Source organism: Pristiophorus japonicus, chromosome 8 (genome assembly GCF_044704955.1).
Source record: "Pristiophorus japonicus isolate sPriJap1 chromosome 8, sPriJap1.hap1, whole genome shotgun sequence".
In the NCBI taxonomy this organism is placed as follows: Eukaryota; Metazoa; Chordata; class Chondrichthyes; family Pristiophoridae; genus Pristiophorus; species Pristiophorus japonicus.
Window position 1 is genome coordinate 1,033,873 of NC_091984.1, and position 27,090 is coordinate 1,060,962.

At 48.8% G+C, this 27,090-nt stretch overlaps 1 protein-coding gene across 1 annotated transcript in view; it reads left to right on the plus strand.

Annotated features, from left to right (window-relative positions):
- dnai3 (dynein axonemal intermediate chain 3) overlaps window positions 1–27,090 on the plus strand; it is a 204,316-nt gene that overhangs the window by 102,989 nt on the left and 74,237 nt on the right. The window contains exons 12-15 of the mRNA XM_070885953.1: window positions 11,948–12,070; window positions 16,563–16,636; window positions 19,996–20,143; window positions 25,597–25,681. Coding sequence (XP_070742054.1) covers window positions 11,948–12,070; window positions 16,563–16,636; window positions 19,996–20,143; window positions 25,597–25,681 — 430 coding nt within the window. The remainder of the gene's footprint in view (window positions 1–11,947; window positions 12,071–16,562; window positions 16,637–19,995; window positions 20,144–25,596; window positions 25,682–27,090) is intronic.

Sequence of the window (27,090 nt, forward strand, 5' to 3'; positions counted from 1 at the left end):
GGAGGGATCGGGAGCGGGGCGTGAGTGGGGTCGGAGGGATCGGGAGCAGGGTCAGAGGGATCGGGAGCGGGGTGCGAGTGGGGTCGGAGGGTTCGGGAGCGGGGTGCGAGTGGGGTCGGAGGGTTCGGGAGCGGGGTGCGAGTGGGGGCGGAGGGTTCGGGAGCGGGGTGCGAGTGGGGTCGGAGGGTTCGGGAGCAGGGTGCGAGTGGAGGCGGAGGGATCGGGAGCGGGGTGCGAGTGGGGTCGGAGGGTTCGGGAGCGGGGTGCGAGCGGGGTCGGAGGGATCGGGAGCGGGGTGCGAGCGGGGTCGGAGGGATCGGGAGCAGGGTGCGAGTGGGGTCGGAGGGATCGGGAGCAGGGTGCGAGTGGGGTCGGAGGGATCGGGAGCAGGGTGCGAGTGGGGTCGGAGTTAGCGGGAGCAGGGTGCGAGCGGGGTCGGAGGGATCGGGAGCGGGGTGCGAGCGGGGTCGGAGGGATCGGGAGCGGGGTGCGAGCGGGGTCGGAGGGATCGGGAGCGGGGTGCGAGCGGGGTCGGAGGGATCGGGAGCGGGGTGCGAGCGGGGTCGGAGGGATCGGGAGCGGGGTGCGAGTGGGGTCGGAGGGATCGGGAGCAGGGTGCAAGTGGGGTCGGAGGGATCGGGAGCAGGGTCAGAGGGATCGGAGGTAGCGGGAGCAGGGTGCGAGTGGGGTCGGAGGGATCGGGAACGGGGCCGACGCACAGGGAGCGGGGCGCGAGTGGGGTCGGAGGGATCGGGAGCAGGGTCAGAGGGATCGGGAGCAGGGTGCGAGCGGGGTGTACGCGCGGGGAGTGGGGCGCAGTGTGATGCACCAGGCCGTGTAGCAGGGGCTCTTCCCTGAATTGAAGGGAAATGCCTGAGCTGCACTCTCTGCACTATAAAAATGCTCCTCCCTGAAGGTGGAGGGGGTGCCCTGCCAACAGCGGAGTGCCGGGCCGACCGATCGCCTTCAAAGCGCTCGACAATATTGGTGGATTTCTTTTGCAATGGTCCACACCTCCCCCTTAACTCGCGCCCCGGGAGCGTTGGGCCGCCCATACACACCCCTGAAGCTGTCGCTGGTATCGCCTGGCGCAGGGTCGGGGGAGAAACCCGACTCAGGGTCCGGGGCCCTGCACACCTGTGATGACGTCCCACGAGTCTATTTGTCTTGTGTATCGTTCTGATGTTTATTCCCCTTTCCTAGTCTCATCACTTTACACTTGTGGAAATCGAATTTAATTTGCCATTTGTCAGCCCAACTTCCCAATCTGTCCAGCTCCTGGAACTTCTGATCCACTTACAATTGGATGCCTGCAATCTCTGGACGTTCCGTGCCTCCTGATTCCGTTCATCAACAGCTGGCTCCAATTTTAAGATGATGTTGCCCTCGTTCTTCACCCCTCCACCGGAGGAGAGAGTTTCTCTGCACCTGCCCTGTGGAATCCTTTTAACATTTTAAACACCTCGATCAGATCAACCTTCAACCTTCTATATTCAAGGCAATACAAGCCTAGTCAATGCAACTGGTCCTCATAACCGAACGACCAAGCCACAGTGTTATTCTGGTGAATCTGCACTGCAGCCCAACCCTGAACGGAACGCAGTGCTCCCTCCACATGGGGTCTGACCAGAGCGCGGTACAACACTTACTTTCTTTAAAAACGTTCACTCTCTCCTGCTCCAAGTCAGCCAACAAGGCACAAGTCAGGAGTGTGATGGAATACTCCCCACTTGCCTGGATGAGTGCAGCTCCAACAACACTCGAGAAGCTCGACACCATCCAGGACAAAGCAGCCGCTTGATCGGCCCCCCATCCACCACCTTCAACACTCACTCCCTCCACCACCGGCGCCCCCTGGCTGCAGTGTGCCCCATCTACAAGATGCACTGCAGCAACTCGCCGAGGCTTCTTCGGCAGCACCTCCAAAACCCGCGACCTCTACCGCCTAGAAGGACAAGGGCAGCAGGTGCATGGGGAACACCACCACCTCCACGTTCCCCTCCCAGTCACACACCATCCTGACTGGGAAATATATCGGCCGTTCCTTCATCGTCGCTGGGTCACAATCCTGGAACTCCCTCCCTAACAGCACTGTGGGAGCACCTTCACCACACGGACTGCAGCGGTTCAAGAAGGCGGCTCACCACCACCTTCTCAAGGGGCAATTAGGGATGGCCAATAAATGCCGGCCTTGCCAGCGACGCCCACATCCCAGGAATGAATTTTTTAAAAATATTTTTCTGACCCCGTTTTTTAAGCCCATTAAATTGTGAAGTCCAATTAATCCATGTCAGATAAATAGGCTGCTCTAACCCAGAGGTTCTCATACTTTATTTGACAATCTGGAAGGATAGACAGAAAGGAAAAGGAGGTGTTGATAAAGGATAGAATCACTGCAATAGTGAAAAACGATATTGGCTCAGATGATCAGGATGTTGAAACAGTTTGGGTGGAGATAAGGAGTAATAAGGGGAAAAAGTCACAGGTGGACGTAGTCTATAGGCCCCCTAACAGTAGCAACTCTGTTGGTTGGAGCATAAACCATGAAATAGTGGGGGCTTGTAAAAAGGGAACAGCAATAATCATTGGTGATTTTAACCTCCATATTGATTGGACAAATTAAATTGATCATGGTAGCCTTGAGGAGGAGTTCATAGAGTGCATAAGGGACGGGTTCCTTGAGCAGTATGTAATGGAACCAACCAGGGGGCAGGTTATCTTAGATCTGGTCCTGTGTAATGAGACAGGATTAATAAACAATCTCCTAGTAAAGGATCCCCTTGGAATGAGTGATCATAGCATGATTGAATTTCACATTCAGAAGGAGGGTGAGAAAGTTGGATCTCTAACCAGCGTACTAAGCCTAAATAAAGAAGACAATGAAGGTATGAGGGTGGAATTGGCTAAAGTGGACTGGGAAAATAGATTAAAGTGTAGGATGGTTGATGAACAGTGGTGTACATTTGAGGAGAAATTGCACAACTCTCAAGAAAAATATATTCAGTGAGGAGAAAAGGATGCAAAAGAAAAGATAGCCATCCGTGGCTAATTAAAGAAATAAAGGACGGTATCCAATTAAAAACAAGAGCATACTAATGGGAGGACAGAAGATTGAGAAGCTTTCAAAAGCCAGCAAAGAGCGTCTAAAAAAATGATAAAGAAAGGGAAGATAGACTATGAAAGTAAACTAGCACAAAATATAAAAACAGATAGCAAGAGTTTCTATAAAAAGGAAAAGAGTGGCTAAAGTAAATGTTTGTCCCTTAGAGGACAAGACTGGGGAATTAGTAATAAAAACATAGAAGTTTACAGCGCAGAAGGAGGCCATTCCGGCCCATCGTGTCCGCGCCGGTCGACAAAGAGCCGCACGGCCCTCGGTCAGCAGCCCTGAAGGTTACATATAAACCTATGAACAATGACGGAAAGGCAAAGAGCACCCAGCCCAACCAGTCCGCCTCACACAACTGCAACACCCCTAATACTGAAACATTCTACACTCCACCCCAACCGGAGCCATGTGATCTCCTGGGAGAGGTAAAAACCAGATAAAAACACAGGCCAATTTAGGGAGAAAAAAATCTGGGAAAAATTCCTCTCCGACCCATCCAGGCGATCGACACTAGTCCAGGAGATCACCCTGGCCGTCTTCTATTCCCTGCAGTACTTACCATTATATCTGCGCCATCCAACAAAAGGTCATCCAGTCTAATCCCAATTACCAGCTCTAGGTCCGTAACCCTGCAGGATACTGCACATTAAGTGTCCATCCAACCATCTCTTAAAAGTGGTGAGGGTTTCTGCATCCACCATTCTTCCAGGCAGCGAGTTCCAGATCCCCACAACCCTCTGTGTAAAGAAGCCCCCCCCTCAAATCCCCTCTAAACCTTCCACCAACCACCTTAAAACTATGCTCCCTCGTAATAGACCCCTCCACCAATGGAAATAGACCCTTACTATCCATTATGTCCAGGCCCCTCACTATTTTGTACACCTCTTCCTGCAGCCCATGACTTAACTTTATCAACCACACAGCCAATTTTAGTGTCATCTGCAATCTTCTCAATCATACTCCCTGTATTCAAATCTAAATCGTTGATATAAACCACAAAAAGCAAGGGTCCAAGTACTGAGCCTTGCGGAGCCCCATGGGGAACATGGAGGTGGCAGAAACTCTGAACAAATATTTTGTGTCAGTCTTTACGGTAGAGGACACAAACAATATCCCAACAGTGGATAGTCACGGGGCTATAGGGGGGGAGGAACTTAACCCCATCACAATCACTAAGGAGGTGGTACTCAGTAAGATAATGGGACTAAAGGCAGATAAATCCCCTGGACCTGATGGCTTGCATCCTAGGGTCTTAAGAGAAGTAGCGGCAGGGATAGTGGATGCATTGGTTGTAATTTACCAAAATTCACTGGATTCTGGGGAGGTCCCAGCAGATTGCAAATGTAACGCCCCTATTTAAAAAAGGAGGCAGACAAAAAGCAGGAAACTATAGACCAGTTAGTCTAACATCTGTGGTTGGGAAAATGCTGGAGTCCATTCTTAAAGAAGCAGTAGCAGGACATTTGGAAAAGCATAATTCGGTCAGGCAGAGTCAGCATGGATTTATGAAGGGGAAGTCATGTTTGACAAATTTGCTGGAGTTCTTTGAGGATGTAAATAACAGGGTGGATAAAGGGGAACCAGTGAGTGTGATGTATTTGGACTTCCAGAAGGCATTTGACAAGGTGCCACATAAAAGGTTACTGCACAAGATAAAAGTTCACGGGAATAGGGGTAATATATTGGCATGGATAGAGGATTGGCTAACGAACAGAAAACAGAGAGTCGGGATAAGTGGTTCATTCGTAAGTAGTGGGTGCCGCAGGGATCAGTGCTGGGACCCCAACTATTTACAATCTATATTAACAAGAAGGGACTGAGTGTAATGTAGCCAAGTTTGCTGTCAATACAAAGATGGGAGGAAAAGCAATGTGTGAGGAGGACACAAAAAAATTACAAAAGGACATAGACAGGCTAAGTGAGTGGGCAAAAATTTGGCAGATGAAGCATAATTTTGGAAAGTGTGAGGTCATGCACTTTGGCAGAAATAATCAAAGAGCAAGTTATTATTTAAATGGAGAAAGATTGCAAAGTGCTGCAGTACAGCGGGACCTGGGGGTACTTGTGCATGAAACACAAAAGGTTACAACAAGTGATCAGGAAGGCCAATGGATCTTGGTCTTTATTGCAAAGGGAATGGAGTATAAAAGCAGGGAAGACTTGCTACAGTTGTACAGGGTATTGGTGAGGCCACACCTGGAATACTGCGTGCAGTTTTGGTTTCCATATTTACGAAAGGATATACTTGCTTTGGAGGCAGTTCAGAGAAGGTTCACTCGGTTGATTCCGGGGATGAGGGGGTGGACTTATGAGGAAAGGTTGAGTAGGTTGGGCCTCTACTCATTGGAATTCAGAAGAATGAGAGGTGATCTTATCGAAACGTTTAAGATTATGAGGGGGTTCGACAAGGTGGATGCAGAGAGGATGTTTCCACTGATGAGGGAGATTAGAACTAGAGGGCATGATCTTAGAATAGATAGATAGATTTTTAACCAATAAGGGAATTAAGGGTTACGGGGAGCGGGCGGGTAAGTGGAGCTGAGTCCACGGCCAGATCAGCCATGATCTTATTGAATGGCGGAGCAGGCTCGAGGGGCTAGATGGCCTACTCTTGTTCCTAATTCTTATGTTCTTATGTAGAATAAGGGGCTGCCATTTAAAACTGAGATGAGGAGAAATTTCTTCTCTCAGAGGATTGTAATCTGTGGAATTCATTGCCTCAGAGAATTGTGGAAGCTGGGACATTGAATAAATTTAAGACAGAGATAGACAGTTTCTTAACCGATAAGGGGATAAGGGGTTATGGGGAGCGGGCGGAGAAGTGGAGCTGAGTCCATGATTGGATCAGTCATGATCTTATTGAATGGCGGAGCAGGCTCGAGGGGCCGTATGGCCTACTCCTGCTCCGATTTCTTATGTTCTTATGTTCTTTATGGTTCCAAGGGACCCCCTCCCGTGTTGGAAAAATTCCATGTACCCCCTGTAACACTACACAAGTACTTTTTCTATATAAAAATTGTAGGGGTGGGGTGGGGGGGGTTGAGTTGGTGTGAGTGGGGGGGGAACAGATTGTCCTACAGTCTGTAGTGGGTGGAGGGGTTGGTTCCGAGTTCCAGTCCCACGTTCAGTGACTGGGCTTAGATGATAATGGAAGGTTCTGGAAACACTGCGGGCCCAGAGCCACCCAGTCACGGTTTCAGGGAGTTACCAAGCTGGAGTCTGGAGGCGCCGACTCGGTAACATGCACCCAGCCAACGAAGCTAGACAGCCAATCTCGGGCGGTCTGGGACTCCCGGAGCGGGATCTGGGACCCCCAGAGCGGCCTGGGAACCCGGAGCGGGACCTGGGATCCTAGGAGCGGGGCCAGGGACCCCCGGAGCGAGGCCAGGGATCCCCACACACCCGCCCAGCCCGCACCACCCCCATCCCCCTGGGCCCAGCCCGCACCACCCCCATCCCCCTGGACCCAGCCTGCATCTCCCTGACGTTGTCCCACAGAACACCGGGCCGCTCCTACCCCATCCGACTGCAGCCTCCCCTACGAGTGGTCCCTCAACCCAACCCAGGGCCCGCCCCCAGTCGTGGGCCTCCAAGACAGGCCCCACCCCTGCCCCACCCCGCCCCCGCCAGGCTCTGGCAGACCCCTTGGAACCTTCTAGCAGGTGGATCCTTTGTTTAGTATCGCGTCTGAAACACAACACCTGTGGAAACACAGCACTCCCTCAGTACTGCCCTTATATGTCAGTTCCTGAAGTACACCAACACCTTCTGGTCCAGAGGAGAGAGGAAGTGCGACCACTGAGCCAAGCTGACACTTGAGGGAAATACCCAAACGCACAGTCAATGAGGGAGGTTTTGACGTGTCTTGAGAAGATAGGGAGAGAATTACCAAGGCAAAGAGGTTCAGCTAGCGTTCAGGTCAACAACAGCTGAAGTCTCTGCCATTGATGGTGGACGAGGAGAAATCTCAGTGGGACAGAGACAGTAGAGTGGCACTTGAGTGCTGGGCCAAGGCTCTGGATCCAATTCAGTCGTACTTTCATTAAACTACTTTCTAATTTCAGAATACGTGGCATACATCTGCAGTGCCAGGGAATAAATGTTCCACGTATCTATTTATAGGTTATTAAAATCAGAATGTCCTGTCAACTTTCCATTGATTCCAGCATTTTCCCCACTACTGATGTCAGGCTAACTGGTCTATAATTCTCTGTTTGCTCTCTCTCACCCTTTTTAAAAAGTGGGGTTACATTAGCTATCCTCCAGTCCATAGGAACTGATCCAGAGTCAATAGAATGTTGGAAAATGACCACCAATGCATCCACTATTTCTAGGGCCACTTCCTTAAGTACTCTGGGATGCAGTCCATCAGGCCCTGGGGATTTATCGGCCTTCAATCCCATCAATTTCCCTAACACCATTTCCTGACTAATAACGATTTCCCTCAGTTCCCTCAGTTCCTCCTTCTCACTAGATCCTCGGTCCCCCAGTATTTTTGGGAGGTTATTCATGTCTTCCTTAGTGAAGACAGAACTAAAGTATTTATTCAATCGGTCTGCCATTTCCTTGTTCCCCATTATGAATTCACATGATTCTGACTGCAAGGGACCTTCATTAGTCTTCACTAATCTTTTTCACTTCACATATCTATAGAAGCTTTTGCAGTCAGTTTTTATGTTCCCTGCAAGATTACTCTCATACTCTATTCTCCCCCTCCTAATTAAACCCTTAGTCCTTCTCTGCTGAATTCTAAATTTTTCTCCGTCCCTAAGTTTGCTGCTTTTTCTGGCCAATTTATATGCCTCTTCCTTTGATTTAACACCATCCCTAATTTCCCTTGTTAGCCACGGTTGAGCCACCTTCCCTGTTTTATTTTTACGTCAGTCAGGGATGTACAATTGCTGAAGTTCATCCATGTGATCTTTAAATGTTTGCCATTTCCTATCCACCATCAACCCTTTAAGTATCATTCGCCAGTCTATTCTAGCCAATACACATCTCATACCATCGAAGTTACCTTTCCTTAAGTTCAGGACCCTAGTCTCTGAATTAACTCTCCATCTTAATGCAGAATTCCACCATATTATGGTCACTCTTCCCCAAGGGGCCTCGCACAACAAGATTGCTAATTAATCCTCTCTCATTACACAACACCCAGACTAGGATGGCTAGCTCTCTAGTTGGTTCCCCGACATATTGGTCTAGAAAACCATCCCTTATACACTCCAGGAAATCCTCCTTCACCGTATTGCTGTCAGTTTGGTTAGCCCAATCTATATGTAGATTAAAGTCACCCATGATAACTGCTGTACCATTGTTGCATGCATCCCTAATTTCTTGTTTGATGCCATCCCCAACCTCACTACTACTGTTTGGAGGTCTGTTCCCAACTTCCACTAGCGTTTTCTGCCCTTTGGTGTTCTGCAGCTCTACCCATACAGATTCCACATCATCCAAGCTAATGTCCTTCCTTACTATTGCATTAATCTCCTCTTTAACCAGCAACACTACCCCACCTCCTTTTCCTTTCTATCGATCCTTCCTGAATATTGAATATCCTTGGATGTTGAGTTCCCAGCCTTGGTCACCCTGGAGCCATGTCTCCGTAATCCAAATTACATCATATCCATTTTCTTCTTTCCATATTTTGCTTCTGCCCCCATTTTACTTCCCTCTGTCTCCCTGCATAGGTTCCCATCCCCCTGCCATATTAGTTTAATTCCTCCCCAACAGCACTAGCAAACACTCCTCCTCGGACATTGGTTCCGGTCCTGCCCAGGTGCAGACCGTCCGGTTTTTACTGGCCCCACCTCCCCCAGAACCGGTTCCAATGTCCCAGGAATTTGAATCCCTCCCTCTTGCACCACTCCACAAGCCACGTATTCATCTCAACTATTCATAAAAAACAAATCAAAATTAGAATTTTTGCAGCACGTTGCTAGCTCTCTGAAGGAACAATCCACTCAATCCCAATCCCCAGCCCTTTCCCCCATACCTTTTTACATGTTTCCTTTTCAAGTATTTATCCATTTCCCATTAATTGATTCTGCTTCCCCCATTGTTTCTGCAAGGGGATTGGATGTCCCAGCACCCATGTTGTAAAAATCATCAAGATCCACGGTGCGGTCCTCGACAACGTGGACCATTTCCCATACCTCGGGAGCCTCTTGTTAACAAGAGCAGACATTGATGCAGAGATTCAGCATCGCCTCCAGTGCGCCAGTGCAGCCTTCGGCCACCTGAGGAAAAGAGTGTTCGAAGACCAGGCCTTCAAATTTACCACCAAGCTCATGGTCTACAGGGCTGTAGTAATACCCGCCCTCCTGTATGGCTCAGAAACATGGACCGTGTACAGTAGACACCTCAAGTCGCTGGAGAAATACCACCAACGATGCCTCTGCAAGATCCTACAAATCCCCTGGGAGGACAGACGCACTGACATTAGCGTCTTCGACCAGACCAACATCCCCAGCATCGAAGCACTGACCACACTCGACCAGCTCCACTGGGCAGGCCACATTGTTCGCATGCCAGACACGAGACTCCCAAAGCAAGCGCTCTACTCGGAACTCCTTTATGGCAAACGAGCCAAAGGTGGGCAGAGGAAACGTTACAAGGACACCCTCAAAGCCTCCCTGATAAAGTGCAGCATCCCCACCGACACCTGGGAGTCCCTGGCCAAAGACCGCCCTAAGTGGAGGAGGCGGATCCGGGTGGGCGCTACACACCTCGAGACTAGTCGGCGAGAGCTTACGGAAGACAAGCGCAGGCTGCGGAAGGAGCATATGGCAAACCTGTCCCACCCTCTCTTACCCTCAATGACTATCTGTCCCACCTGTGACAGAGACTGTGGCTCTCGTATTGGAAAGTTCAGCCACCTAAGGACTCATTCTAAGAATGGAAGCAAGTCTTCTTCGATTCCGAGGGACTGCCTATGATGATGATGATGATGGTGTAAAAATATATATATTTTCCTTACCCCTTCCTTCACTCTTTTCATGACCATTTTAAGTGTATGGCCCTCCAGTTATCAACTCACTGAGCAGTGGATATAATTTTTCCTTCAAAACTTGCCATAACCTTGAACATCTCTATTAGGTCTTCCCCTCCCCACTCTTCGCCTTCTTTATTCTAACATTTCCGTAGTCTCTCCTCATGACTAAAGCCTCACATCTACACAAGGTAAGTATGACACAACTGTCAGCCTGTTTCTAGCTTAACATTTATCATGAAAGCAAACATCCCGAGCGATTATCAGACAGAATTTGAAACCCAGCCTCAGAAGGAGATATTAGGACAGGTGAGCAAAATGTTTGGTCAAAGAGATAGGTTTTAAAGGAGAGAGAGGCAGAGAGGTTTACACAGCGAATTCCAGAGCTTGGGGCCCAGGCAGCTGAAGGCACGGCCACCAATAGTGGAGCGATTCTAATCAGGGGATGCTCAAGAGGGCAGAATTGGCGGAGCGCGGATATCTCGGGGGGGGGGGGGGGGGTTGTGGGGCTGGAAGAGATTACAGAGATAGGGAGGGGCGAGGCCATAGTGGGAATTAAAAGCAAAGATGTGAATTTTAACATTGAGGCGTTGCTTAACTGGGAGCCAATGTAGGTCAGCGAGCACAGTGGGTGATGGGTGAACATAAGAAATAGGAGCAGGAGTAGGCCATACGGCCCCTCGAGCCTGCTCCACCATTTAATACGATTGTGGCTGATCTGATCATGGACTCAGCTCCACTTCCCTGCCCGCTTCCCATAACCTCTTATCCCCTTATCGTTTAAGAAATTGTCTATTTCTGTCTTAAATGTATTGAATGTCCCGGCTTCCACAGCGGGACTTGGTGCGAGTTAGGACATGGGCAGCCAAGTTTTGGTTGAGCTCAGGTAAGGGCGGCAGATTTCCTTCCCAGAAGGACATCAGTGAACCAGATGGTGTTTTACGACAAATCGGGTAGTTTCACGGTCACCATGGGTAAAAGATGGGAGGCTGACCGGCAAGCGTTGGAATAGTCAAACCCAAAGGTAACAAGAGGGTTTCAGCAGCAGATGGGCTGAGGCAGGGGTGGAGATAGGCAAAAGGAGGCTGGGGGGGAGATTGTGGCCTCCCAATCTCAGGAGTTCCTACGCCTACAGCCTGGGAGACACACGGTTGGGGGACAGTCTATCGGTTGGCATGCCCAGAAGAAGGTGCTGTGCCGACCGTAAGTAGGAATCCCATTGGCTGTCCAGATTGAGACCCTGAAGACTTTCTGACCCTGGACCCTAAAGATTTTTCTGATGGAACAGAGATGTTGGACAGATTCTGTGGGGAGAAATCCCTAAATGAGTGGGCTGCTAAAATGGGCAGGTGCTTTGCGTATTAAAAAAATGCTAGTATCAGTGATGGTGACCATGTAACTACTTGATTTGTCGTAAAACCCCATCTGGTTCACTGATGTCCTTCCGGGAAGGAAATCTGCCGCCCTTACCCGGTCTGGCCGATATGTGACTCCAGACCCACAGCAATGTGGTTAACTCTTAACTGCCCTCTAAAATGGCCCAGCGAGACACTGCGTTGTACCAAACCGCTATAAAAGAAGTATAGCACGATGGGAGTACCTTCACCACACGGACTGCAGCGCTTCAAGAAGGCGGCTCACCACCACCTTCTCAAGGGGCAATTAGGGATGGGCAATAAATGCCAGCCTTGCCAGCGACGCCCACATCCCGGGAATGAATAATTAAAACAAAGACACTGTCAACCTCATGAAACTGATTGTCAAAGCTAGCAGCGTTTTACGTTCCTTGGCTCTTGGAAATTTGGATAATGGATGTTTGCCCAAGCTTTTTGTGTTGTATTTTATAGCCGGAGTTGGACCCGACCCCACCCTGTGAGGTTCCCATTGCTCATCACTGTGCAGTGTCATCCATAGAATATGGACACAAAGCACTTATTACCGATATATGCTGGCTCCCGGACCACTTTGAGGTAAGGAAACCTTTCAGGTGAAACGGGCTGGATTTTTGGGTCTTCTTCTGTGCTGCGTTTTCCGCCCCGGAGCGGCGGCGCTGAGGTGTTCTGGTTGGGCGGCCAGCCTCCAGCGCCCCGCGGCGATCCTTGGGTCTGGTTTAGCGGCAGTGCAAAGCAGCACCGCCCGGCAGAGCTGTGCCCGGTGTACAACGCTCCTGGGTCGGGACACCGGCGCGGGTTTTGACTCCTGCCCGACCCGTCCGCCCCGCAGCGCGCCCCGCAGTGACCGCCCGGGAAATCCGGGCGGTCCCACCATCCCGACAGCGGAGAGGTGAGGGACGGACTCCTGAGGGTAAGGGTGACTGTTGTTTCCTTTCATTTTTTTTTTGCGATTTGTGTTGTGGCGAGGGCAATGTTTTGGGAATGTTTTTGTGTGGGTTTTCAGGTCCTCCCTCACCCCCGCCACGCGTCTCTCAGAGCGCTCCCGGCCTGGCTCCTTACCTCTGGAGTTTCCCATGCTAGCGCCCAAGAGCGGTGTTCGACGCCTCCCATAGCGCTGCACCCCCTGATGACAGGGCCCCGATGCCCAAGCTTACCTACTGAGGCACCATCTTTCCCGCCCCAAAAACATCAAGGCCGAAAATAGGGGCCGGAAATTTGTTGCTTTTGCGCGAAAGCCTTACCGCCCGGGCACAACACTGGCAGCGACACGGCTTTGCGCCCCGAGCTCCTGCGCCCGGAGACCGTGACGTCATCGCCGCGTGCAGCACCCTGGACCCGAAATCAGCTGGAGCCGGGCGCGAAACACCGCCAGCTGCAGGGAGCGCGTATCGGGCGGCCAGCCGTTACCAGGGCGACGATTGAAGGAGAGGTGGCCGAGGGGGAAATAAAAGGGAGCTTTTGTTGCCGCACCTGATGCGGTTTCTTTGCGGGGGTCCTGGCTGCGATTGCTGAGCCCGCCACTCACTCCCCTTCCTACCGGGGGCGGTAAGCCGGATTTATCGAGAGCGGTGGGACTGGGGTGATGATGAATTTCACCCCCGTGACCTTTGCATTTTGACTCTTTACATCTTGTCTTGTAGTTTCTTTCACAACTGTACTAAAGCGTATATACTTAGTGCCAAGCTCCCCCTGGTCTCTGAGAGACAGAGATCGACCCTCACATAAATTACGCACAAGATGTCAGAAGCCAACAGATGGGGTTTTACGACAATCCGCTAGTTACATGGTTGTTTTTGGAGCGTGTGCAACAATACTGTAAGGTCCTTACACAATACCACAAATCCACACGAGGCACATTCTATGGACAAGGTCACTCCATGACCTGAACCTTTATTCACAGGACCCAGGAGTGATGACCCTCCGTGGGACCTGCCTTTATATACCTGGATGACCAGGTGAGGAGTGTCTCCCACAAGTTCACCCCCTGTGGTCAAGGTGTGCATTTCTTACGTTTATACAGTATTGCAGTGTTGTTACATAAAGGTTACATACATGACATCACCTCCCCCTCAACATCTTATTGGGATCGTAGGTTAAGTCTCTCGGGTGGTCTGCGCTCTCTCGTGGAGCGCCGCAGTTGGGGCTCTGGTTGTTGAGCCATAGCATGCGTGTCTGTCACCTGAGGTGATTCCGGCCTGTCCGGGCTGACCGCAGGGACTGTGCATGCTGCTGAATGTTCTTGTTGCTCGTTCACTGGCGGTGGTGTGACTACCATCTCATGATCTTCCTCAGGTTCCTCAGTGTCCATGCTGAACCTTGTTTTTACTTGGTCCAGATGCTTGCGGCATATCTGCCCATTGTTAAGTTTAACCACTATGACCCTATTCCCCTCTTTGTCTATTACAGTGCCCTCAAGCCATTTGGGCCCCAAAGCGTGATTGAGAACAAATACAGGGTCATCAATTCCTATATATCTGCCCCTTGAATTTCGGTCATGATACTCGTTTTGGGACTGGCGCTTGCCCTCAACAATGTCGGACAGGACAAGATGAATGAGGGACGGCCGAGTTTTGAGTGTTCGTTTCATGAGTAGCTCCGCGGGCGGGACCCCCGTGAGCGAGTGCAGTCAGGACCTATAGGCCAGCAGGAGGCGCGATAGGCGGCATTGAAGGGAGGGTCCTTGAATCCGGAGCATGCCTTGCTTTATGATTTGGACCGCACGTTCTGCCTGGCCATTGGAGGCCGGCTTGAACGGTGCTGTCCTGACATGGTTAATGCCATTACCCGACATGAACTCCCAGAATTCGTAGCTTGTGAAACATGGGCCATTATCACCAACAAGGATGTCCGGCAAGCCGTGGGTCGCAAAGACCGCGCGCAGACTCTCCACGGTGGTGGATGTCATGAACGAATTCAAAATGATGCACTCGATCCATTTCGAGTACGCATCAACCACAATGAGAAACATTTTTCCCATGAACGGGCCCGCGTAGTCTACGTGAATACGTGACCATGGCCTGGTGGGCCAGGGCCACGGGCTGAGCAGGGCCTCCCTGGGGGCATTACCTAGCTGGGCACACGTTGTACACCAGTGTTCCAGGTCTGAGTCAATTCCCGGCCACCACACATGTGACCGGGCAATGGCCTTCATCAGCATGATGCCTGGGTGCTCGCTGTGGAGTTCCCTGATGAATGCTTCCCTGCCCCTCTGGGGCATGACGACCCGGCTGCCCCATAGTAGGCAGCCGGCTTGGATGGAGAGCTCATCCATCCGTCTGTGAAACGGCCTGACCTCCTCAGGGCATGCTCTGTGTGCGGACGCCCAATCCCCAGTCAGGACACATTTCTTAATCAGGGATAGGCGGGGATCTCTGTTTGTCCAGATTTTGATCTGGCGGGCTGTGATGGGGGAGCCTGTGCTGTCAAAGGCATCGACAGCCATGACCATCTCAGCACTTTGCTCCGCTGCCCCCTCAGTGGTGGCCAGTGGAAGCCTGCTGAGCACGTCAGTGTAGTTTTCAGTGCCGGGCCGGTGACGGATGGAGTAGTCATACGCAGCGAGCGAGAGAGCCCATCGTTGTATGCGAGCTGACGCATTGGCATTGACAGCCTTGCTGTCTGACAGCAGGGATGTTAATGGCTTGTGGTCCATTTCTAATTCGAACCTCCTGCCAAAAAGGTACTGGTGCATCTTTTTCATCCCATAGACACATGCGAGTGCTTCCTTCTCAACCATCCCATATCCCCGTTCAGCTTGAGAGAGTGACCTGGAGGCATAAGCCACAGGTTGGAGTTGGCCCTCAGCTTTACCCTGCTGCAACACGCAACCAATCCCATAGGACGGTGCATCACATGTCAGAACCAATTTCTTACAGGGGTCGTATAGGGTCAACAACTTATTTGAACAAAGTAGGTTCCACACCCGATTGAAAGCCCGTTCCTGACAGTCCCCCCCAAACCAATCACAACCCTTACGCAGGAGCACGTGTAGCGGCTCCAACAATGTACTTACGTTCGGCAGAAAATTCCCGAAATAGTTCAAGGGTCCCAGAAATGAACGCAACTCCGATGTGTTGTCGGGCCTGGCCGCTCGTCGAATCACCTCCGTTTTGGATTCGGTGGGCCGAATCCCATCTGCAGCAACCCTCCTGCCCATAAACTCGACCTCGGGAGCCAAAAACACACACTTAGACTTCTTGAGTCGCAGGCCTACCCGGTCCAGTCGGCGTAGCACCTCCTCCAGGTTGTGGAGATGTTCCTCGGTGTTTAGACCCGTGATGAGGATGTCGTCCTGAAATACGATTGTTCCAGGAATGGATTTGAGCAGGCTTTCCATATTTCTTTGAAAAATCGCGGCCGCTGATCGAATGCCAAACGGACACCTGTTATAAACGAACAGTCCTCTGTGTGTGGTGATGGTGGTCAGTAGTTTAGATTTGTCGGCCAGTTCTTGGGTTCTGTAGGCTGAAGTGAGGTCCAACTTGGTGAACAGTTTGCCACCTGCCAGCGTGGCAAAAAGGTCCTCCGCTCTCGGGAGCGGGTATTGATCTTGTAGGGACAACCGGTTGATAGTGGCCTTGTAGTCGCCACAGATCCTGACCGAGCCATCTGCTTTTAGGATGGGAACGATGGGGCTTGCTCAATCGCTGAATTCAACGGGCGAGATGATGCCCTCTCTCAGCAACCGGTCCAACTCGCTCTCAATTTTCTCCCGCATAACATATGGCACTGCTCTGGCTTTGTGATGCACTAGTCTGGCGTCCGGGGTGATGCCATGCCTTCAGCTGCCTGGGCCCTAAGCTCTGGAACTCCCTCCCTAAACCTCTCCGCCTCTCTCTCCTCCTTCAAGATGCCCATTAAAACCAACCTCTTTGACCAAGTCTTTGGTCATCTGTCCTAATCTCTTCTTATGCGGCTCGGTGTCAAATTCTGTTTGCTAACACTCCTGTGAAGGATCTTGGGACATTCAGCTGTGTTAAAGAAGCTTTTTAAATGAAGGTGGTTTTTATTGTAACGCTTTATACAGTAGATCATGTCGCTGATGAAAATAATGTTGTTCTTTTCCAAGATAACAAAGTTCGGAGTTCCAACCGAGAATATAGAAGGGCTTTGCATCCAACTTGTCACATGTTCTCCTGATTGGTAAATATATATATAAATTATTGGTATATAGTCTGTTGTCAATCACAAGTCATCATTGTTCATCCAACTAAAGTAGTTTCAACAGGTAGTTTTTCATAAACAATAATTAGGTTTCCCCGCCACCCAATTGCCTATTAGATAAAGGCTTTGCATGGTTCAGTCATACGATCAGAAGGACCAGGTTTCAGTTCCTAGAACTTGCTGAGTATGACTGTTCTCAATGAGGGCAGCAGTGTTCATGACTGCTGAGTTCTCAGGTGTCTGAACAGTCCAATACAGGAATTACAGCCCCTGTCACAGGTGGGACAGACAGTGGTTGAGGGAAAGGGTGAGTGGGGAGTCTGGTTTGCCGCACGCTCCTTCCGCTGCCTGCGCTTGGTTTCTGCATGCTCTCGGCGACGAGACTCGAGGTGCTCAGCACCCTCCCGGATGCACTTCCTCCACATAGGGTGGTCTTTGGCCAGGGACTCCCAGGTGTCAGTGGGGATGTTGCACTTTATCAGGGAGGCTTTGAGAGTGTCCTTGTAACATTTCCTCTGCCCACCTGGGGCTCGCTTGCCGTGTCGGAGTTCCAAGTAGAGCGCTTGCTTTGGGAGTCTCGTGGCGGGCATGCGGATGATGTGGCCCGCCCAACAGAGTTTGTCGAGTGTGGTCAGTGCTTCGATGCTGGGGATGTTGGTCTGAGCGAGAATACTGACGTTGGTGCGTCTATCCTCCCAGTGGATTTGCAGGATCTTGCGGAGGCAGTACTGGTGGTACTTCTCCAGTGCTTTGAGGTGTCTGCTTTATATGGACCACGTCTCTGAGCCATACAGGAGGGCACCATCTTTCATGCAACTCCATGTTTGAACCACTTCAATCTGATTTCTGACCCTTCCCCCACACTGAAAGGGCCATTATCAAAGACACGAACGATGTTGTATGCGACTGTGACTCTAGTAAACTATCCCTCCTCCTCCTTCTCGACCTGTCCACACAGTTGACCACTCCATCCTCTTCCAATGCCTCTCCACCATCGTCCAGCTGGGTGGGACTGCACTCGTCTGGTTCCATTCTTATCCATCTAATCGTAGTTAGAGAATCTCCTGCAACGGCTTCTCTTCCCGCCCCCCATCGTTACCTCTGGTGTACCCCCCCAAGGATCTGTCCTTGGCCCCCTCCTATTTCTCATCTACACACTGCCCTTTGGTGACATTGTCTGAGTTCACGGTGGTGGACGGGTAGGGTGGGGTGGGGGAAGGGATGCGTTCCATCAACGTGCCGCTCGGGGTGACACACTCTGGTCCCTCCCAGCTCCACGTTGCGGTGAATCCCGGGAACTTCCTGCCGATTAACACCCCGTTGTGCTGTGCGAGTTCAGCACGCGGTGAGTGAAATGTTGGAACGTTTGAACACCGAGGCACGCAGGACCCTGATTTAAATAAATTGCTTCTGCCTTGGAATGGTCCCGACCTGCGCTCCTGACACCAGCGAAAACCAGCGTATCAAATATGGTAGGCGGCGTATTATAGCCGGAAACATGCACCCACACGCCACCCAGCCCCATAGTGGAGGCTCGGGAGGCCGGTTAGCACCTGGATAATCGACATGGCGCAGACGAATTTCTAGGCCAATGAGAGGCCATTTTAATAATAGTTCACAGGGGAACATAGTTTTGTTGACCCAAAGAACTATAATGGAATTTGGAAATTCTGTGCTGAGCATGAAGCACTGCTCAATTTGTCTCATCCAGGGTCAGCACGGGAACACCTTCTGTTTTCGTACAACACAGCACGAATCTTCCTCGACTTTCTTTAAAAACAAACAACATAGACCATAGAATAAACATAGAAATACAGAAAATAGGTGCAGGAGTAGGCCATTCGGCCCTTCGAGCCTGCACCGCCATTCAATATGATCATGTCTGATCATTCAACTTCAGTACCCCATTCCTGCTTTCTCTCCATACCCCTTGATCCCTTTAGCCGTAAGGGCCATATCTAACTCCCTCTTGAATATATTTAGTGAACTGGCCTCAACAACTCTCTGTGGTAGAGAATTCCACAGGTTCACAATTCTCTGGGAGAAAAAGTTTCTCCTCATCTCGGTCCTAAATTTCCTACCCCGTATCCTGAGACTCTGACTCCTTGTTCTAGACTTCCCAGCCCTCCCCGGGAAACATCCTCCCCGCATCCAGTCTGTCCAACCCAGTCAGAATTTTATACGTTTCAATGAGATCCCCTCTCATTCTTCTAAACTCCAGTGAATACAGGTCTAGTCGACCCAATCTCTCCTCATATGACAGTCCTGCCATCCCAGGAATCAGTCTGGTGAACCTTCGCTGCACTCCCTCCATGGCACGTATATCCTTTCTTCCAGGTGCAGTCTCACCAAGGCCCTGTGTAACTGTAGTAAGACATCCTTGCTCCTGTACTCAAATCCTCTTGCAATGAAAGCCAACATCTCAGTCTTGGAAATACTCATTGAGTGAGCATCCACAGCCCTCTGGGGCAGAGAATTCCAAAAAGAAGAAATTTCACCTCATCTCAGTCCTAAATGGCCAACCCCTTATCCTGAGACTGTGACCCCTGGTTCTAGACTCCCCAGCCCAGGGGAAACATCCTCCCTGCATCTATCCTGTCATCCCCCTCAGAGTCTTATATGTTTCAAAGAGCTCACACCTCATTCTTCTAAACGCCAGAGTGTATAGACCTATTCTACTCAATCTCTCCTCATAGTACAGCCTTCTCACCCCAGGAAAATGCTCCTTCATCTCCCCCTTGGAAGAGCGTTCCTTACTGAACCCGTGTGAATTTTCCATTTTCTCATGCCTGTTGCTATTACGGCCTCGCTAAGGGTCAGCACATACACGTTGTAGAATGCTAGTCAGCTGTAGGTGTATTTGGTGTGTCAACCAGTGGTTCAGAGGGCAGCACCCTCACCTCTGATGTCAGGAGGTTATGGGTTCAAGTCCCACTTCAGAGACCTGAGCACATAAATCTAGGCTGAAACTCCGGTGCAGTGCTGAGGGAGCGCTGCACTGTCGGAGGGGCCGTCTTTCAGATGAGCCGTTAAACCAAGTCAACCCTCTCAGCTGGATGTAAAAGATCCCACGGCACTATTTCGAAGAGGAGCAGGGGAGTTCTCCCCGCTGTCCTGGCCAATATTTATTCCTCAATCAACATAACAAGAACAGATTATCTGGTCATTATCACATTGCCGTTTGTGGGAGCTTGCTGTGCGCAAATTGGCTGCCACGTTGCCTACATTTCAACAGTGACACTTTAAAAGTGGCTGTAAAGCACTTTGGGACATCCAGTGGTCGTGAAAGGTGCTATATAAATGCAAGTCTTCTTGCTTACGGTATTACCTTTCTACAGCACCATATTGTTTTGGGATATTCGACGACCCAAAGCCGGCATACTGACAAAGCAGGAGAAACGGAAATTAGACAAGGAGCTTCAAAATCCGGAAGGCGTACCTGACACTTTTAAGCATCTAGATCTGTACTGGAAGCCTATGCATAAGGTACTGTGAATATACGCAAGTTGGAAATGAAGATATGACCTCTGTAAACTGCACGACTGAATTCTGCTTTCCATGTTAAAATCCTTGCCGTTGTGTGAGCTGTGGCTCAGTGGGTAGTACTCCCATCTCTCTGATTCAGAAGGTTGTGGGTTCAAGTCCCATTCCAAGGACTTGAGAACAAAAATCTAGGCTGATACTCCCAGTTCCGGGGGAGTGCTGCACTGCCAGAGGTGCCGTCTTTCGGATAAGACATTAAATCGAGGCCCCACCTGCTCTCGCAGGCGGATGTAAAAGATCCCATCACACAATTTTGAAAAAGAGCAGGGGGCGTTTTCCCCGGTCTCCTGGCCAACATGTATCCCACAAACAATATCACAGGAACAGATGACCTAATCATTAAGACGTCGCTGCTGGTGGGAGCTTGCTGTGCCTGCCGCGTTTCCCACATTGCAACAGTGACTGTGCTTCAAAGGCTGTCCTTTTACCATGTGCTGAAGAAAAGTCAGCAGATGTTCACTTATTTATCAGCTATTAAGTATAGATGGTACAAATAGACAGTGCAAAATAGCAACCCCAATCTCACATTTCCCCACTCAAGCTGTGCTTTTGCAAGAGGTGAGAATTCCAATTTAAAGAAAGACTTACATAAGAACATAAGAAATAGGAGCAGGAGTAGGCCATTGGGCCCCTCGAGCCTGCTCCGCCATTTAATAAGATCATGGCTGATCTGGCCATGGACTCAGCTCCACTTCCCTGCCCGCTCCCCATAACCCTTTACTCCCTTATTGTTCAAAAATCTGTCTATCTCCGCCTTAAACATATTCAATGACCCAGCCTCCACAGCTCTCTGGGGCACAGAATTCCACAGATTTACAACACTGAAAGAAGAAATTCCTCCTCATCTTAGTTTTAAATGGGCGGCCCCTTATTCTGGGACTATGCCGTCTAGTTCGAGATTCCCCCATGAGGGGAAACATCCTCTCTGCATCTACCTTATCGAGCCCCCTCATTATCTTATATGTTTCCATAAGATTACCTCTCATTCTTCTGAACTCCAATGAGTGTCGGCCCAACCTACTCAACCTATCTTCATAAGTCAAACCCTTCATCTCTGGAATCAACCGAGTGAACCTTCTCTAAACAGCCTCCAATGCAAGTATGTCCTTCCTTAAATACGGAGATCAAAACTGCCGCAGTACTCCAGGTGTGGCCTCACCAATACCCTGTACAGTTGTAGCAGGACTTCTCTGCTTTTATACTCTATCCCCCTTGCAATAAAGGCCAATATTCCATTTGCCTTCGTGATCACTTGCTGTACCTGCATACTAACTTTTTGTATTTGATGTATAAGGACCCCCAGGTCCCTCTGTACTGCAGCACTTTGCAATTTTTCTCCATTTAAATTATAATTTGCTTTTCTATTTTTTCTGCCAACGTGGGATAATCTCACATTTTCCCAAATTATACTCCATCTGCCAAGTTTACCCACTCACTCAGCCTGTCTATATTCATTTGTAGATTTTTTGTGTCCTCACAATTTACTTTCCCACCCATCTTTGTATCGTCAGCAAACTCTGCTTAACTGAATTATGCTTTTCCAAATGTCCTGCTACTGCTTCCTTAATAATGGACTCCAGCATTTTCCCAAACACAGATGTTAGGATAACTGGTCTATAGTTTCCTGCTTTTTGTCTGCCTCCTTTTTTAAATAGGGGCGTTACATTTGAGATTTTCCAATCTGCTGGGATCTCCCCAGAATCCAGGGAATTTTGGTAGATTACAATCCAGGGAATTTTGGTAGATTACAACCAATGCATCTTCTATCTCTGCAGCCATTTCTTTTAAGACCCTAGGATGCAGGCCATCAGGTCCAGGGGACTTGTCCGCCTTTAGTCCCATTATTTTACCGAGTACTACTTCTTTAGTGATAGTGATTGTATTAAGTTCCTCCCTCCCTATAGCCCCTTGATTATCCGCTACCGTGAAGACCGATACAAAATATTTGTTCAACGTCTCTGCCATTTCCCTGTTCCCCATTATTAATTCCCCAATCTCATCCTCTAAGGGACCAACATTTACCTTAGTCACTCTCTTCCTTTTTATGTACCTGTAGAAACTCTTACTATCTGATTTTATATTTTGTGCTAGTTTACTTTCATAATCTATCTTCCCTCTCTTTATTTTTTTTTAGTCGTTCTTTGCTGGTTTTTAAAAGTTTCCCAATCTTCTGCCTCCCACTAGTCTTGGCCACTTTGTATGCCATTGTTTTCAATTTGATACCCTCCCTTATTTCCTTAGTTAGCCACAGATGGTTATCCCTTCTCTTACAGTCGTTCCTTCTCATTGGAATATATTTTTGTTGCGAGTTATGAAATATCTCCTTAAATGTCTGCCACTGCTCATCAACCGTCAGCCAACTCTGCCTTCATACCTTTGTAGTCTCTTTTATTTAAGCTTAGGACCCTGGTTTGAGATCCAACTTTCTCACCCTCCAACTATATTTGAAATTCAACCATGCTATGATCACTCTTTCCTAGAGGATCCTTTACTAGAATATCATTTATTAATCCTGTCTCATTACACAGTACCAGATCTAAGATAGCCTGCTCCCTGGTTGGTTCTGCAACGTACTGTTCAAGGAAACTATCCCGGATACACTCTACGAACACTTCCTCACGGTTACCCTGGCCAATTTGCTTTGTCTAGTCTATATGAAGATTAAAATCGCCCATGATTATTGCCATTCCTTTTTTACAAGCCTCCATTATTTCTTGATTTATACTCTGTCCAATAGTGGAGGTACTGTTCTGGGGCCTTGAAAGGGGTGGTTTGCAGGGGATCAGCTTTCCCTTCTGACCTTATATGAGCGGCTCCGAATCGCTCCCACAGCCTTTGTTCTAGACACTAGAATTATGAAGAGACTGTGACAGACTTGGACAGACAATCGGTTTCAAGGTAGGAATCAGGTATGGCTTTATTGTGTCTAAAAAGAAGTAAAAGGCACACCTTTAATAACACACACAGAATATTAATACCAATACACACTGAGGGGTACAACACATTGAATAAAATGTCAAATTACAGCCTGTGGGGAAAAGAATACAGCTTAAACTCTAAATGAGGTAAAGAGGAGAATGCAGATACATTTACACAAGTTATCCCCCCCTCCCAATTCCCCTAACTAACTAAGTTATAGCTCTGAGGGTTCAGGGGCCATGCTCACCAATCCCCTTTTGACAGTTCCAACTCCGGGGTTTGCCTTAGTTGTCCACGTTCTGTAGTCTGCACCCCTTTGGTGGTGTAGGACCAGCTTGTAGAGTGGGAAATATTTGGTTTTTCTTTGGTTTTGTCAGGTTGGTTCCGGTTGACTGTTTGATTGGTCGCGATGGCCCGCAACTTTCCGATAGTCGTTTTGAAAGCCTGTTTGCTGTGGGGGTGCTGTCCTTCTGGGTTTTAGAGATTCCTTTCGCCGATGTTTCGGGGTCCCACTTTTTGAGGCTGGTGTAGAACTTATGCAACGAGACTGCTAACTTAATAGTGTCTCTAGAAGCACCCCTAGCTGCCAGAACAGGCCTTCAGTTATACTAAAACAGGCGTTCTTATCTTTGCGCCAAATCAGTTCTTGGGCTTTGTTTAAACTGTTCTGTCCATTGATTTTCAAATGTCTCCTTTGTCAGTATATTTGGTGGGCTAGTCAGCAGTAACTCGATTAGGGTGTGATGATGTGCTATCACTGGTTCTGCATTGTTTTTGGGCCCATGATTTCCATTGTGCTTGATTGGGTAATTTGATTATCTCTTAGGGGGTGAATTGGTGCTGCATAGTTCCCCCCAGACGGTCTGGGATCCTTAATACACGAATTTGCTTCACAGAGGTTAGCCTCACCTCCTGTATTCGGTAACTCTTTTTCACAGCCAAAATCTTAAAATTGATATGCACCTTCCAATAGATGTTCAGGGGATCTCAGGTTTCTGTAATTTAGGTCCAATTTGAATTCCCTTTCCTATGAGTCCAAACACTGGGGGGGGTCTCCATGAATGCATCCCCTTTTATCCCCCACAGGCTTCGTCTGCCCCTTTAAACTCATTTTAAAGTCCAGAAAGGGATTCTTCTCCTCTGTAGGGGAAAGGTACCAGGTATCTTTGTGAAATATTGGTAAATTCTACAGCCTATAGACTATGTTCACCAGTGACTTCTTCCCCTTATTATTCCTTACCTCCACCCAAACTGATTCTACATCTTGCATTTATATAGCACCTTTCACAACCTCAGGACTTCCCAAAACACTTTACAGCCAATTACTTTCTTTTGAAGTGTAGTCATTCTTGCAATGTAGGAAACGCAGCAGCCAACTTGCGCACAGCGAGCTCCCACAAACAATACTGTGATAATGACCCAGATAAACTGTTTTTGTGATGTTGGTTGAGGGATAAATATTGGCCAGGACCCCGCTGCTCTTCTTCGAAATAGTGCCGTGGGATCTTTTACATCCACTGAAACATGGCACCTCTGACAGTGGGGCACTCCCTCTGCACTGCACTGAAATGTCAGCCTAGATGTTTGTGCTCAAGTCGCTGGAGTGGGACTTGAACCCACAACCTGACTCAGAGGCGAGAGTGCTACCCACTGAGCTGTGGATGACAGTGTAAGAGAATTGGATAAATATTCGAAAGGAAAAAATAGACAGGACTATGGGGCATGAGTAGGAAGAGAATGGGATTAAAATAGTGCTAAATTAAAGGCTATTTTGTGCACTGGCCTCATACCAACCACAAATTGACAGACTGCACAAACTCTAAATGTCATCATCATAGGTGATCCCTCGTATCGAGGGTGACTTGCTTCCACAACAAAAAGGGATGAGTTCACAGGTGTTTCAATGAAGGACCTAATATTCCAGATCCCGTACTACATCCTGAAGGGTGGAAGATGCCTGTGCGTGGATTTTTTTTAACGTGTGGTGGCCGTTGCACACCAGCCACCACACGGGCTCGACAGAGCTCGGTATAACATAACTCTAATCATGTATGACCCTGGTCACCACGGACATGAGGCTGGGCCCGCAGGTGAAAAATCCAATCAAAACAGCTACATTTATTTGGATTAATCGCAGTTTACTTAGTTATATGTTTCATGAAAAACCAGAGGACACAGATTGAAGGTGATCGGCAAATGAACCAGAGGGGGAGATGAGAGTTTATTTACGCAGCGAGTTGTTGGGATCGGGAACGCGCTGCCTGAAAGGACGGTGGGAGCAGATTCAATCGTAACTTTCAAACGGGAATTGGGTAAATATTCGAAGGGAAAAAAAAATTGCAGGGCTCTGGGGAAAGAGCAGGGAGTGGGACTAATCGCTCTTTCAGAGCCGGCACAGGCACGATGGGCTGAATGGCCTCCTTTGGTGCTGTATCATTCTATGATTATATTCTTCTTTTCCCGCACATCTCCAACAGGTGATATTACCGAAGGTTTCAACCAATGGGGAATATAGCCCTATGAAACTTAGCATGAGGGAGAAATGCTCGGAAAAGGTCAATGGTAAATATACTTGCGTTGTGAACCTTCTATTTACAGCAAGATCAGAAATCGACACAGCAGTAAGATTCCTCTAAACACATTTTATTTCAAGGAATATTTCTAGTTGTTAGATCTAATAATTCAGTCCGTCATTTCTTCAATTAAGTCAAAGGAATTTCCCAGTACTAGTCATGTACAAATATTTGTTTCAACCAGGAGATTTTAGTGACAGTTCTGTACATTTTTAATATGTATTTGAGTGCTTAATGTGCCGGCTGGGGCTCAGTGGGCAGCACTTTCGCCTCCGAGACAGAAGGTCATGTGTTCAGGTCACACTTCAGACACTCGAGCACAAAAATCTAGACTAACACTCCAGCACAGTGCTGAGGGAGTGCTCGGAGGTGAATTCTTTCGGATGAGATGATAAAACGAGGTCCCGTCATCTCTCTTCAGCAGATGTAAAAGATCCCGTGGCACTATTTATAAAGAGTTATCAGTGGTGTCCTGGAAAATACTTATCCCTCAGCCAATCTCACTAAAACAAATTATCTGGTCACTATCACATTGCTGTGTGTGGGAGCTTGCTGTGCACAAATTAGCTGCCGTGTTTCCTACGTTACAACAGTGACTACTCTTCAAAAAAGTACTTCACTGGCTGTAAAGCACTTTGGGATATCTGGTGGTCGTAAAAGGCGCTATATAAATGCAAGTCTTTCTTTCATCACCATTCAGTGAGAGTTCGTGACCCTTTACTGAGAGTTCATGACCCTTTACTGAGAGTTCATGACCCTTTACTAAGAGTTCATGAAGCTTTACTGAGAGTTCATGAAGCATTACTGAGAGATTGTGACCCTTTACTGAGAGTTCATGACCCTTTACTGAGAGTTCATGACCCTTTACTGAGAGTTCATGAAGCTTTACTGAGAGATTGTGACCCTTTACTGAGAGTTCGTGACCCTTTACTGAGAGTTCATGACCCTTGACTGAGAGTTCATGAAGCTTTACTGAGAGTTCGTGACCCTTTACTAAAAGTTCATGACACTTTACTGAGAGTTCATGATCCTTTACTGAGAGTTCATGACCCTTTACTGAGATCATGACCCTTTACTGAGAGTTCGTGACCCTTTACTGAGAGTTCATGACCCTCCACTGAGAGTTGAAACAATTACTGTGATGGGCAGCTGGTGTTACACAATGTAACTTCCCCTGTAACAGCACTGCCCTTCCACAAATCCATCCCTGTACAGCGTCTCCATACTAAAAATAAAGTCCTCACTTCAACAAAATATGGTTTCTGCTCTGAACCACTCCGCTCTAACCCCAAATCAATTCCTTCCCCTACCCTGCAAACTTTAATCATAACCTAAATCTGGTTTCTGTTGGTGATAAGCGAGATAAACACATGAGGGAGAAAGGAATAGAGCGATATG